The 14,457-nt window shown below is 50.4% G+C and overlaps 1 protein-coding gene across 1 annotated transcript in view; it reads left to right on the top strand.

The window, feature by feature from the left end:
* Nucleotides 1-3,643: 3,643 nt before the first annotated feature.
* Nucleotides 3,644-14,457, top strand: part of ACOT7 (acyl-CoA thioesterase 7) — a 103,541-nt gene continuing 92,727 nt past the window's right edge. Inside the window, exon 1 of the mRNA XM_019660403.1 lies at nt 3,644-4,023. Coding sequence (XP_019515948.1) covers nt 3,863-4,023 — 161 coding nt within the window. The 5' untranslated portion in view covers nt 3,644-3,862. The remainder of the gene's footprint in view (nt 4,024-14,457) is intronic.

Here is a 14,457-nt window from a genome sequence, read left to right on the forward strand (position 1 = left end):
CAGCCCACCATCCCATGTGGGAGTCAAACTGGCAACCTTCTTGTTAAGAGCACGCACTCTAACCAACTGAGCCATCCGGCTGCCCCACTGGCAGCTCAGCTTGTCATCTTCAATCTATAATAGTTGCAGAGGGCGCAGCTCACTGGCCCATGTGGGAATCGAACCGGCAACCCTGTTGCTCAAAGCTCATGCTCTAACCAACTGAGCCACTCGGCCTCCCCTATATTGACTTTTGTGATAATCATTTCCATGTTTTTCTTTGTAGCTTTGCCATCTACTTACGTTTTCCTAACTAACATTTTATCCTTAGAAAATTTCAATTATGCAATGCAGTGTTATCAACTATTCACCATGTTATACATTAGATCCTCAGGTCTTATTCATCTTATGGCTGAAAGTTTGTACCCTATTATCAACCTCCCCCTATTCTCCCCACCCCCTAGTGCTGGCAATCACTTTTCTATGGTTTCTATGAGTCTGGCTTTTTTTTTTTTTTTAAAGATTCCAAATACGGTATAAGTGGTATGGTGATGTGGTATTTGTCTCTCTCCGGCTTATTTAACTTAGCCTGATGCCCTCCAGGTTCATCCCTGTTGTCACAAATGACAGGATTTCCTTCCTTTTTAAAGCTTAATAATATTCCATTATATGTATGTACATATACAGTTGTCCCTCTGAATCCTTTGGGAATTGGTTTCAGCCTTAGTCAGTCTTTTGTATCCATGGATGAGGAGCCCACGGATATGGAGGGCCGACTGTGTATCTCACATCTTCTCGATCTACTGCTGCAACGAACATGGGAGTACAGATATCTTTTTGAGACAATGGTCTTGTTTCCTTTGGATATATACCCAGAAGTAGGATGGCTGGATCATATAGTTCTATTTGTAATGTCTTGATCCTCCATACTGCTTTCCATAGTGGCTGCACCTGTTTACATTCCTATCAACAGTGCGCCAGGGTTCCTTTAACTCCACATCCTCTCCAGCATTTGTTATCTCGTCCTTTTGATAATAGTACAAATGGAATATTAGTGCATGGCTTGATACTATATGTATCCTTTTGGATCTCCTTCTCCTCATTGTGAGTCTTCCTTGTTGTGTATAATTGAATTTCATTGGTTTTCATGGCTATTTGTATTCCATTGATGAGTATATTACAATTTACTGATCCAGTCTACTGTTGATGGGCATGAGTTATTTCCAGTTTGGGGTTATTATAGTGTTACTATGAACCCTCTTTGAAGCATATCTGGGGGCACTCATTCTCAATATATAGGGTGAATACCTAGAAGTGAAATTGCTGGGTAAAGGGTATGGCTATTTTCAATTTTGGTAACTATTTTAAACTATTTTCCAAAGAGGTTGTACCAATTTATAGTCCCAACATCAGTGTGTAAGAGTTCCTATTGCTTCATATCAGATACTCCATATTGACATGAAAAGATAATAAAATAGATGAATGGGTAGATGGTAACTGTACAAAACATATGAGTAGTAAAGGAGGCTTTACCCCTAGTCCTTTTTCCAAAGGGTCAACTGTTTCTTCAGTATCTTTGCATAAATATTAGGTGATAGTATTTAAATAATAGCTTTGTTTTCATTTTTTTATATTTATTTATTTATTTATTTATTTATTTTTTAGCTGAGCCATCCTGCCACCTTTTGGCAGCTCAGCGGCAGCTCAGCTCAGGCTGGGCATCGAACTGCTGTTGCTCAGAGCTCACAGTCTTGAGTGAGCTCTTAACCAACTGAGCCACTCGGCCGGCCCCTTAAATAATATCTTTGTTTTTAAAACAATTTGTGGATAATATTTCTAGTCCAAAAAGTGTGCAAATTAAATATAATGAATTAAATATCTGCTGTTGTTAAATACATTGCTGTTGGTAAACCACTACTAATCCAATCATTCATAAAATATTTATTGAGCATCTATTATGTGCTATGCACTCTTCTAGGAGTATGGGATACAACAATACAGTAAAAAATGCCTGCATGGAACATATGTCCCAGTTGGTGGAGACACAATAAATAGGTAAAATATGTCAAATAGTATTAAGTGCTAAAGAGAGAAATAAGCCAGGAAGGGGATAGTGTTGGGGAATTTTAGATAGGATGAGTAAAGAACTGAGGATGTGAAACAGTGGGCCACGTGGGTCCCCAGGGAAGGGTGGTCTGAGCATATTAAAGGACTATCAGGGAGGTCAGGGTCACTGGGGTTCATAGGTGGGTGAAGCCAGTCGTATGGAGGTAGATGTGAGCAGATTCTTGAATGCCACAGGGAGAAGTGATCACATTCTAATTTTAAATGTAAAGCTGGCAGGATTTACTGATGGGTTCCATGAGGGATGTGAGAGAAAGGGGTGGGGGTGGGGGTCAAGGATGACTCCTAGGTTAGCTTAGGCCATTGGAAGGAAGGGATTGTGACTGAGGTGGGAAGGCTGCAGGAGGAACAAGTTCTGGGGGACTATGAGGAAGCGGTGAGCATTTGATGCCTTTTACACAACCTGAGTGAGCTCTGGCCTAGGCAAGAAAGCTCCCACATGAGCTTGAAATTTAGCGGAGAGGTCTAGGCTGCAGATTATGCGGCAATTATTGAGTAGATGGGACTTAAAGTCATGAGACAGAATGAGATCTCGAGTCCAAGCACTGATTGGGTCTTCTCTAAAGTTCCGAGGAGGAGGAGGAGGGGAGGCAGAGCCAGCACGGCAGTCTGAGCAGAGTGGCCGGAAAAATAGGAGTGTGAGGTGTCTTGGAAGGCAGTCACTGGTCCCAGAAGAGTGAGGTTATGTCTGCTGTGGAGAGGTCAGGTGAAACGACTTCTGACACGGATTGCTGCATTTAGCAATTTGGAAGGAATTAGTGACCTTGATAATGGAGCAGCGGAGACCGACAGGAGATGGGTTAGAAACAGAGCGGGAGGAGAGAAGAGCGAGAGTGTGCCTATCAACAGCTCTGAGAAGTTCTGCTCAAAGAGAGGGATAGAAATGGCCCAGTAGTTTGAAGAGAAAGTAGACAAGACCTAAAATGGGAAGGTGAGAGATTGCAAGGGGCGAGATTATGTAAAACCATCAGTACTATAGCAAAAATAACTCAATAATGTTTTTGCTAAGGGACTGCGACCCCCGCCCCCCCCCCCCCCCCCAATTGCGATCCTCTTCGAAAACAACTGGCAATCTTGCAATGGTTAACCCGGGAGCACCATGTTCTTTTTACAGAAGCCAGGACACAATAATATTCGGACTGTTATGGTCCCCGGCTGCCTCTGCCGTGTTTGCAGCTTGGGCCGTGTAGACAGAGCCCGCCCGGTTCCTTGCTTCTCTCCAGCCCACCTAGGCAGCTTTGTGCAGCTGCTGCTGCAGAGGCACTTGCCGGGGTTAACAGCTCCTGGCTTCCCGTTTTGCGCGTCCACGTGCCTTCTCGCAGTACACGAAACACCAGCTCCGCCACGAACACTCGTTTACAGGAAACCGCCTCCAGTTTCCTCTCGGGACTGACTCTAGAAGGCAGAACCGAGACGCTCACTCTCGCAGGCCTTTCTGACGCGCAGCGGCCGCGGGGCCTCCGCGTCCGGCCGCTCCCGCCCAGTGGGCGCACCGCGAGACGCGAGACGCGAGCAGCCAGGCTCCGGCGGCGGGAACGCAGCGCACAAACCGCACCGCGCAGGGCCAGGCTGACCCACGCGACCGCCCTGCTGGCGCCGCCCAACCGCCGCCGAAGCTTCTAGAAGCGGCGCCCCCTTGCCAGAACCCGACGCTCGCGGAGCCGGCGGCCACCAGAGGTTGGGGCGTGGCAGGGGTGGGGCCTGCGAGGAGGCCGCGTTTGATTCGCTGCCGGCCCGGAGGGCCCGCCACGCCAGCGCCATGGCTCCGCCTCTTCCCTCCCCCTCCATGGCGCCGCCCGGGCTCATTCATTCCGCGCCCGGCCCGCCAGACACCTGCGCTCTCCTTCAGCTGCCTGCCGCCGCTGCCGCCAGCATGTCGGGCCCCGCTGCTGAGACCCCGTCAGCCATTCAGATCTGCCGGTAAGAGGGGCGCGCGGCGCGGCGGACGACCGGAACGCCGGCTCAGGGCCCGGGCCTGCCCCTCCGCGCTGTCCCCGCCTCCGCCCCAAGCCAGGCCCGTCACCTTCCGCTGGCCACCCGTCTCTGGATCGCCAGCGGCCGGGTGCGCCTCGGGTGCCGCAGAGCCAGCGGCCTCCCGTGCGCATCCTCGCCGGCCTCCGGCGCATCCCTGGGGCGGCGCCGCGGTCACGCAGGCCGTTTGCGCACTGATTCGGCGCGACGCCCTTTCCGGGCGGGGGTCGGAGTGCGGCCCCCTGCGCCCCGCCCAGCTCCGCCCCAGCGGTGCCAAAGCACGCTGGAGCTCCAGCCCAGGTCCCACGGAGCCCCCTAATTCAGGGTCGTTGCGTGGGTAGTGGTGGAAAGCCGGCTGGCTCCCCCGAAATGTGGGGCGCATGTAACCAGCTCGCTGGTCGGCGTCCGGAGCCGGGCGAACCCATCGGTGGGTCCCCGAGTGGGCGGGGGCTGCAGATGTACAGTCCCTTTCAGTGCACCACCTAGGTTTTGTTGGGGAAACCAGGATTAACCGGAAGAATAGAAAATACCCTTCCCATCCAACTGTTTACTGCTAAGAGGAGGGAATGGTCCATTGAGCCTGGAAGCATCTTACACAATGGGGGCAATTGGTGGTTCTCAGCAGACCACCCCTGCCTTTCTCCACGGGCACCGGGTAGATGGAGGCCCCCAGAGGAAGCGGGAGATCGGGAACTGGCTCATTTCCGACCAGAGGATGGAGGGCAGCCTCAAGGTTACCCTTTGTTCCCTTGGGCAGAATCTGAAGCAGGCACGCTGGTATTTGAGCTTGAGCTAAGGAAGGGCAAGTCTGGGAAGGCCGCGCAGGCGCTGGGGGCCTGCGACAGGGCCTGTCCTACTTGGTGCACCGCGAAGAGTGACAGCAGCTTCCTGTTTTCGGGTGGGTTCCACAAATTGGGACATTAGGTATCACGCTAACCTTGGTTCCAAGCCAGGTTAGTTTCTTGTGGATGTTGACACCTCTCTGGAAGAGTAAGTGCTGGATCAGTGAGATGCCCTGACTGCACCCCCTCTTCTGGCCTAGTCCAGAGCCTTTACTGACTTCAAGGTCAGTTTTGACTTTTCTAGGGAGAGGAAATCTTTGGGGGAGCCTTGCTCCATTCGCTTTGTTTTTGGCTGTCTTGGCCCCACCCACTCCAAGTTCCTGGGGCGAAAATAATACAAGTAACTGATATTTGGAGACAGATGGGCCTGGAATCAGGTCCTTGGATCAGCCTCTGCCTCTAATTGGCTAGGTGACCTTGGGGTTCATCCTTTGCAAAGGGCTTGTGTCTGTCTCATCTCACTTGTTTTGTCCAACTTCCTGGGAGGGAGGCAAGGATCTCCACCACTCCGGAGGAAATTGAATTCGGCAGACCCAGTGCCTCTGTAAGGTCATCCAGCCACACGAGCCGGAGGGGCAGCTCCTGCCAGGTCTTCTGTCTCCAGACCCGTGTTCTTTCCACTGTACTCCCCCCAGAAAGAAGATACCGATTTCAGCCTATTTGTGGAAAGCTGGGCTTTTATTTACTTCATCAGGATGATGAAAACCTAGTCTATACATATTATCTTTTTAAAAACCAGCTTCTAACCTGAAACTTACCTAATGTTATTAACCAATGTTACCCCAATAAATTTAATTTAAAAAGTAAGTATCAAAAAGCCCCAGCTTCTAACAGTTAATAGATTTCTGGATAGCTTTAGACACTTCCATGTGTGCATAAGCCTGTGTGTGTGGGTTTTTCTTGCCCGCTTGCTACTTGCATATTCACAATTGCGTATTGTCTCTGAGTGGCCGCCCTGGCTGTGGGATGCTTGGGCAGTATACATGGCCAAGGTGAGCCTCAGGTGCCCAGCACGACTGCCAAAGTGGGGAGGGCTGTGGTCACAAAGCTTGGCCTAGTGAAACCCCAGGACACGGGAAAGAGTGGACACACAAGTGTGGGGAGCCCTTTAAGGATATCTGAGCCGAAACCCTGTGTTGAAAGAGGAGCCTCCTGGCCTAGGACAGCGGAACCCATGAATTTAACAAGTTTCACTGGATGCCAAGGGGGAAAGTGCCCTGAGGGAGGGACACCGACCTGGAAAATTTGGTCCCCACCGTAGGGAGCATTTCACAGTTCATCAGGGAGAGGGGATACCCAAACCTCCACCATCCTGGACTATTAAGAGTGGTCACATGCTTTGGGTTCCAAAGGAGATGTTGAAGGGATTGGACCTCTAAAGTCTGGGGAGGGCAGTGGATAGAGCCAGCTTCGTAGTCCCAGGCCTGGGTGCGAATTCAGCCTCTGCCACTTGGCTGCCTAACCCTGCTGTGCCCCCATTTTCTCATGGGTTGTTCCGAGTGTTAAAGAAAAGAAAGCGCATCTAGTGGTTGGCAGATTGACTGGTGCATTGTAAGTGAATGGAAGCTCTTTTTGTCTGAAAAATGGGACGCAGGCTCAGGAGGCTGACACCCTGGGTTCAAATCCCAGCTCTGCATCTTGCAAATGTGTAGCTTTAGGCATGTCCCTTAACCTCGCTGGGCCTCAGTTTCCTTACCTGCAAATCAGAGATAACAGTAGTGCCTGTCTCAGGGTTGCTGTGAGGATTAAAGCCTTTATAAATGTTGAGTTCACAAAGGGAACCCTTTATCTTTGAGAACCTGAACTTTGGATGGCAAGGCCACTGTGGGGCGCTGTCCCCTCCTTTTGATCCAGCCCTACAGATGCAGGTTCTGGACAGCACTTCAAGTCTTAGAAAGAGAATTTTCCTTTGGTGTATTTTGAGTAACATTAATGAACGTTTAGTTAGTGTATTACATTTTTCCTTGTTGTACTCGGAGTTCTAGGATGTCAGACCCGGAAGGACCCCTTAAGAGGCCTCCAGCCCAGCTTTGTCATTTTACAGATGAGGAAAAACGAGGCTCACAGAGGTTAAAGCCTTGTCCAAGGCAACTTTGACCAGCAAGGGAGCCAAAGGCAACCGGTGGATTATTCCCTGCTAGTGACCCATTGTTATGGTCTTTCCACTGCTCGGGCACGCTTTGGTTTACATTTTGTTGTGTGGCTTCATCACGACATCAGTGTGGGCCCCTAGTGGAAGCCCCCTGAGTGTCGAAATAAAGTTGAAGGACGTGTCATATAACAGGCTGTTGGAGAGTAAGACATTGTGGAGTGGCACGGCCCACTAGAGCTTTCCACAGTGATGAAAACGCACCATGTCTGTACCGTCCAATATGGTAGCCACTAGCCACAAGTGGCCACCGAGTGCTTGAAATATGGCTCAGAAAAGCTGAATTTTTAAAAACGTGTATTTAAATTTATTGAAATGTAAATGTAGATAGCCTTCTGTGTCTGGCGGTACCTTCTGGGGCAGTGCTGTATGTAGAAGAATTTAAAAACTGGAATTTCTGGTATGTCTCTGGGGGAAAAGGTTTCCTCAGGGAAGCTTGGGACTGAACTCAGCTCTCAAACAACTGCCTGAGGTGGACCTTGGCTTGGACAAGGCGCAGGGTAAGTAGCCTGTAATCCTTTATTTGTAGAGAGGGAGGCAGGTGTGTGAGATCCACAAGTTCATATTCTGTTTGCCATGCTTTCAGAAGCAGATCTAGGAAGTATCTTGAGATCAGGGATTGCTTCGTTTACTGCTATACCATGAATGCATAGAAAAGTGCCTGGCATCTAGCAGATAGGCCAATGAATATCAGTGGAATGGACCTGAAATTTAGTATGTCATGGGGTTGGAGTTTTTTCCCCCTTAGGGCTCTGTCTTGAGTTTATAGTGGAATTAATGAAAACATAGAACCTGATTTACAGAAATCACATTCAGAGCTGGTATTCTGGAATATTCTATAAAACGGTGCACAGTGCTGGTTCCCTTCTTGGGGGCCCTGTGTGAGGCTGAGTCTTTGAAGCCCAGAGAGCCTGTGGCTGGGAGGCTGTGCTCACCCACTGTCCAGTCTCTCCCTGTAAGTGGGCCAGGCAGCTTGGCATCACACTTGGCTTGGCACTGCAACTGCCCAGCTCCCAGGCTTCAATCAGGCCGCAGGTTGCTTTCTCCTGGGGGCGGGGCTTCTCCAGGTGGGGTCTGAGCCAGGGTGATCGTATTACATGCTTCCTGTCTACTTGGCTCTCTCACTCTCAGAGTGTCCTGGGGAGGGGGATAAATGGTCACCCTACCCTTGACCCTTGGACTACCTACATCTGAAAAACTGAGGAAACTTGTTACAAATGCAGATTTTCTGCATGCAAATGATACTTCACTAGAAAATCAACAAAATGCATAGTTTGAATCATTTGTGAGATACTTGGGGAAGTTTGACTAGTCCCTTGATAGTTAATGATATTAAGGATTTGTATTATACTTCAGGTGGGGTGATTGTTTTTAAAAGGAGCCTTTATCTTGTAGAGGGAATGCTGGGGTATTTATGGATGCCATGCTGGGATAGCTGACATTTCCTTCAAACTCTTGTGGAGTTGGGGAGGAAGTGGGGCAGAGAGGAACCCGAGTTGATAGTTCGGAGCTGTTTGGTGGGTCTCAGGGTTCATTTCCTTTTTTCTACTTGTCGGGTCCGAGGGTGTCAATCAGGGACCTCTGGGTGGTGAGATGCCCAGCTGAAAGAAGGCACAGGCTGACAGTGTGCCATAAACGCAGCAACAACTCTGTTCATCTGGTGGGGGGAGGGGGGCAAGAAACTTACAAGTCCTTGACCTGAAATGTACGTCAACACGTTTTTTCTCCCGGTTATTCCTGAGGGCGAGGGGCAGGCCCGTCTCCAAAGGCTGTAGACATTTCCTAACTGACAAGCCCTGACAGCTGGGCCCCACTCTACTCTTGTAAGCCTTTCATCTTTTCCACAATTAAAGAATAAAAAAAAAACAAAAACAGGCTCCTGAGCCCCCACCCGGAACTACTGCGTCTGCGTCTTGGTGGGGGGGCGGGGCAGGACTCGCCAGCTCCCACTGGAGCTTGAGAGCCACTGTGTGAAGTAGGGACGGAAACCTGCGGCTATGTGTGTGTGACTCCTTTCCTCAGCCTCCCTGCTGTCCCGGGTCCCCTGTGCTAGTTGGCAGCCTCCCAGCCCTCCTGACACCCACGGGCCCTTCCAGCCCAGGTGGAGCTGCTCCTACCAGCCAGGGGCCTGGTGTCTTGTGTCTGTCTCAGCCTATCTGTAACCAGCCTTGTGGCTGGTTCAGCCCCTTTTGGCTCTCATGATTGCAAGATGCCCCTCAGCACTAATCATCAGGAAACTCTGAAACTTACTACTTACAGGAACTGGAAATTACACAGCACACCTGGGGCCGCACAGTGAGGGCGAGGGTGGTGGGGGAGGGAGGAAGATAGAGGGAGCCCACGCATGAGCTTGCGCCTGGGGTTCTGCTTTTATTGGGGTCGAGGATGGGGGCCTAGGGTTTCATGGGAACGCTCTTTATTTGTGGATTTAAAACATAAGAGCGGGGAAATTAAAGCGCGGGAAGAGGAAAAAACGAGTGGCTCGAATGGCCAGTTATTGGATTCAACCAAGGTCCCTAAAACGAAGGATGCTCTGGGAGGGGGAGGGGGACAGGCAGGCGTTCTGGCTCTTTTATCTAGGGTGGCTGGCAGGGCGTCTACTTGAGACAGTCACCTTTGATATGGATGCCTTGGCAATCAAAGCTGAAGTCCGGCACTTGCATTACAAAAAAGAAAAGTGCCCCAAAGGTCATTGTTCTTCCTACACCTAATCTAGCCGGGTTGGCTGTGGAGCCCGCAGCCACGCCCATTTCCTCCTCTCCGGGAATGGCTGAGGCCCGGTTTGCCTTCCTCTCTCATTTGCTTAGGAGGGAGGCGGGCTGTCTGACTTCAGACTGAGTCATGAATTCCTTGCATCACTGGACTGGCTTTTGGAGAAGCTTGGTTGGAGACGCTGGAAGCTGCACTCGACTGCTGGCTGCTGGGGCGAGGAGCTTCTCCGGCAGGAGGCCTGGGGAGGGAGCCTGCTGCGTTTTTGCTGGGGCGTCCTGGGGGAGACGGCAGTGGGAACTGGGTGGACAGCCTGGCCCCCTCACGGAGGGATGAAGCTGCTGGCCCTGGCTGTCCGCCTCCGTGGGCTCTTCCCACAGGCAGCTGCCCGGGCCCAGGGACCAGGGGAGAGACGCTGGGCTTCCGTCTGGGCTGTTGGAACGAAGTCTGCTGTGCGGTCTGAACCCTGTGTCTCTGGAAGGTAGGACGACCAGGGTACTGCTGTGCCCACAGTGATGCCGTCTCCACCCTTGGTGTCCAACCTGAGGCCGCCTGGGCCTCCTGTCCCAGGGCCTCAGGCTGCATGACTGAGGATTTCTTGGAAATGGCTCGAGTGGACAGTGGGTGCTGGATGTTTCGGTGTTCTGTCAGATTGAGTGTGCCCACATATGCGTTCATCCTCAGTGGGGACCTGGCATGTTTCCCCCCAGGGACCATTTGAACCCCACTCAGCTTGTTGGTGGAGGTGGGCTTCCTGGCCTGCGGGGCCCTGGGTTCTGGGAACTTGGCACCTTTGAGGGCTTGAGGCAGGTGTGGAGATCAAAGCACCCTGCGTGCCAACAGCTGTGGTCTGGGGATGTGGGTGTCTGCCCTCCCCTGGGGGGAGTTGAGCTGTGATTTTGTGCTGGCTTGTTTGGGGCCAGGGGGAGTTGTCCTCGAATAACTGGTTCACATGTTTTATATCTTCAAAACTTTACTGAGTGGGCATGCACTCCCCCCTTTTGTACCAGCTTTATGGAGATACAATCCACACTCCACAGGTCATCCAGCTCAGTGGCTTCCAGTCTATTCAGAGGTGTGCAGCCATCCCTGCTATCCATCTTAGGACATTTTCATGACCCGGAAAAGAAACCCACACCGTTTAGCTGTTTTTCCTCATTGTGGAGAAACAGCGATCTATGTTCTTTTTCTGTAGATGTGCCTGTTCTGGACATTTCAAATTACTGGCTTCTCTCGCTGAGCCTGTTTCCGGGCTCACCTGTGTGGCTGTGTGGACCGCTGCCCCTTTCGTGATTTCCGCCGTATGGATAGACCACATTTGTTTCTCCCTTCATCAGTTAATGGACATTTCCGTGTTTCCACCTTTTGGTTATTATGCATAATGTTACTATGGACATTCGTGGGCAAGTTTTTGTGTGGACATATGTTTTTATTTCTTTTGGGTATACGTGTGACATAGTAAGACATAATTATTTGGTCTTTGTCCCTGGGCTCTGGCACACAGCTCCTAAAAACCCGGAGGCATCTCCCGAGTGACAGTGTCTTTTGTATGCTAATGACATGGCTGACACCTGGGGGCCCCTAGATAGCTAAGGATGGGAAGCTGGGAGTGGGAAAGACCAGGGCAGGATTTAGAGTTGGACCTTTCAGCCCCGCCTGGGCCTGGGGTGTGTGTGAGGGAGGGACTGGAGGTTGGTCAATCACCAGTGGTTTATCTGTACCGCCTCCTAATGGACCCTCCACAGACCCTGAGTAGTGGAGTTGGGAGAGCTTCCCGGTTGCTGAACTCATGTTAGTACTGGGAGGGCAGTGTGCCTGGAGCTGGCATGGGAACTCCATGCCTCCCACCTTGTACCTTGCCCTCTGCATCTCTTCCATTTGGCTGTTCCTGAGCCGTATGTATCCTTTATATTAAACCAGTAAAACTTAAGTGGTTTTCTTAGCTCTGTGAGCTGTCCCAGCAAATTATCCAACCTGAGGAGGGGGTTGTGGGGACCCCTGATTTACAGCTGGCTCATCAGAAGTACAGATGGTCGGAGACCTGTGACTGGCTTCCGAAGTGGGGGCAGTCTTGTGGGCTGAGCCCTTCAACGTGGGGTCTGCGCTCACGCTTGGCTTCCATGTCAAAGCCGCATTGAACTGTAGGATACCCAGCTGATGGCAAGAGTGAGAGAGCTGGTAGGTGTGAGAAAAAAATGAGTGAACACAGCTCACCCAGGAATGGAATTGCTGGGTCACATGGTAATTCATTCTTTGGGGACGTAAGAAACCTCCAAACCTGTTCAGAATTTTTGTAAGAGTTTATTTGAGCCAAACTGATGGCATATGCCAGGCAGGAAGCTCTCAAATGTTCCGAAGAATAACAGTTTTACTGTTGCTTTTATATATTTGAAATTAAGGAATACAAGATTTCATGGAGGTGGGAAAAAGCCAGGCAGGGATTGGATTAGAGCAGCGGTTCTCAACCTTCCTAATGCTGCGACCCCTTAATACAGTTCCTCATGTTGTGGTGACCCCCAACCATAAAATTATTTTCGTTGCTACTCTATAACTGTAATTTTGCTACTGTTATGAATCGTAATGTAAATATCTTTTTGTTTTCCGACGGTCTTAGGCGACCCCTGTGAAAGGGTCGTTTGACCCCCAAAGGGGTCGCGACCCACAGGTTGAGAACCGCTGGATTAGAGGCTTTCTTGAGGATAATATCCCCTTCAGGGTTATTCTGGCCTTTCAAAGTTGTGTTAACTTAGATGCACAAGAATTGCACAAGAACAATGCACAGGGCTGGCCTAAAACCTTTCTCTAAGGAAGTTAGAGGCCTGGGGCGGGACTACCCACCATGACCTGCCCAGTGATGATCAGGTCACCCTCTGAGGTTACTTTCCATGGAACCCTTTTTTGTCCATAATGTTCCCTTTTGGTTGGTCATAAATCAGTCCAGAGGATGTATCGATGACCAACCTTTTGCCTGGATAGTGTGGTCCCACAGTGCTAGGAAGGCTCCTTCCTGGGAAGTCTCAGTATGGATGTCGTCTTGTTGTTCACCGGGGATGGGGCAATACTGTAACCATGGGACCTGAGCTGAGGCTGAATTCTCCCACAATGGGAAGGGCAGTGAAATGGAAGGCAGCCTTTATTGCTGAGGTGAGGAGTCGGGGTGAAGGAGGTAGAAAAACCCCAAACAAACTGGATCATTCCCGTGGACAAAAAAGGGGCCACATACTAAACCTGACAAGCTCAGGGGAGGCCTGCGTGGGGTCCCTATGAATTCAGAGACCAAAATTAACCACACAGAATGGTCTGAACATAAAAATTCCTAACTAAAAGTGGGTCATGGAGGGTAGTCACCTCCTTGGCCTTTAGCTTTTTTGACAAACAAAGGTCAAACTTTACCGGAAGTGAGCCTGTCTGTTGTCCTTTTGCATCTAGGATAACATACCCTGGGAATGTCAGAGTCATCTCCTTTTCCAGACCCCCTGGGGCACACCCTCCCACCGGAGCACAGAGACCACAGAACCCCTCATTGTTCTCTTGTTCCCCGACTATCATCTCTCTGTGCTGTAAATGGGAATTATTATTAACTGACCTGTACCCACCAGTGTAAAAGCAGTATGTTTCTCCATTTTGCTTTTTATCCAATCACAGAGATTTCCCCGCTTTGCTTTCTCCTGCCTCCCTAACCTGCCACTGATGGATTTCATGTAACCCTCTTACATCTCCTCCTTTGATTCTGGTGTATAAAAGAAGCTGCAAAACTGCCATTCTCTGAAACATTTTCTCAACCCGTTGAGATTTTGCTTCCTGGCAATTGTCATCAGTTTGGCTCAAATAAACTCATAAAAATTCTCTACAGGTTTGGACGTTTCTTACGTCGGCACTCCTGTCCTGTGAGCTCTCATGATGAGTTTTGCCGTCTCTCATTTTTCTGTATTTGTCATCTAGTATAACATTTACATAGGCCATGAAAGGAGTATTAACAGTTATCTTCAGTAATCATAAACAGTTGGGCTATATAGAAAAACCCAGAGAACAAGTATAACTATTATTATGACTAATGTTAACAGACAGGTAAGACAAACAAAATGGATTCTGAGTTCAACATCAATCTGTAGGTATACAGGTCTTGTCGATGGCTTGGGATCCATGTCTTGTCTACTTCTAGTGTCAGCGGCTTCTTGTCCTCAAGGAGTCTGTGATGTCTGTAGGCAGGGTGTTACCACAGACTCAAAAGGGTCCACTTGCCTGCGCACATCCAATCAAAAGAAACACAAGCAGGAGTTTGCAGCAGAGAAAGTAAAGGTTTATTTAGGGAGTTGGCACCAAGCCTGGAGACACAGGTGAGCTAGCGCTCTCAAAAACCTGGCTCCTGGGCCGGCCGAGTGGCGCGATGGTTAAGAACTGGCTTGGGACACCAGAGGGCCCCGGTTCGAATCCCACATATGAGGGCCAGTGACACTGCCCACCGCAGCTAAGATGCTGAACAACAGCTCAACCTGGAGCTGGGCTACCGTAAGTCGCCTGCCACGGCATAGGCTGCAGCCTCTGTGGCAGTGAGTTGCCATGGGCTACCGTATGTAGCCAGCAGCCAGCGTGAGTGGCCAGCAGCTGCAGTGAGCGGCCGTCCAGAAGCCGGCGACTGATCTGCCTCGCCCGGGAAGAGCGCAATGATGGTGCCAACTTGGG

Source organism: Hipposideros armiger, unplaced genomic scaffold (assembly GCF_001890085.2).
Source record: "Hipposideros armiger isolate ML-2016 unplaced genomic scaffold, ASM189008v1 scaffold_316, whole genome shotgun sequence".
Taxonomy (NCBI): domain Eukaryota; kingdom Metazoa; phylum Chordata; class Mammalia; order Chiroptera; family Hipposideridae; genus Hipposideros; species Hipposideros armiger.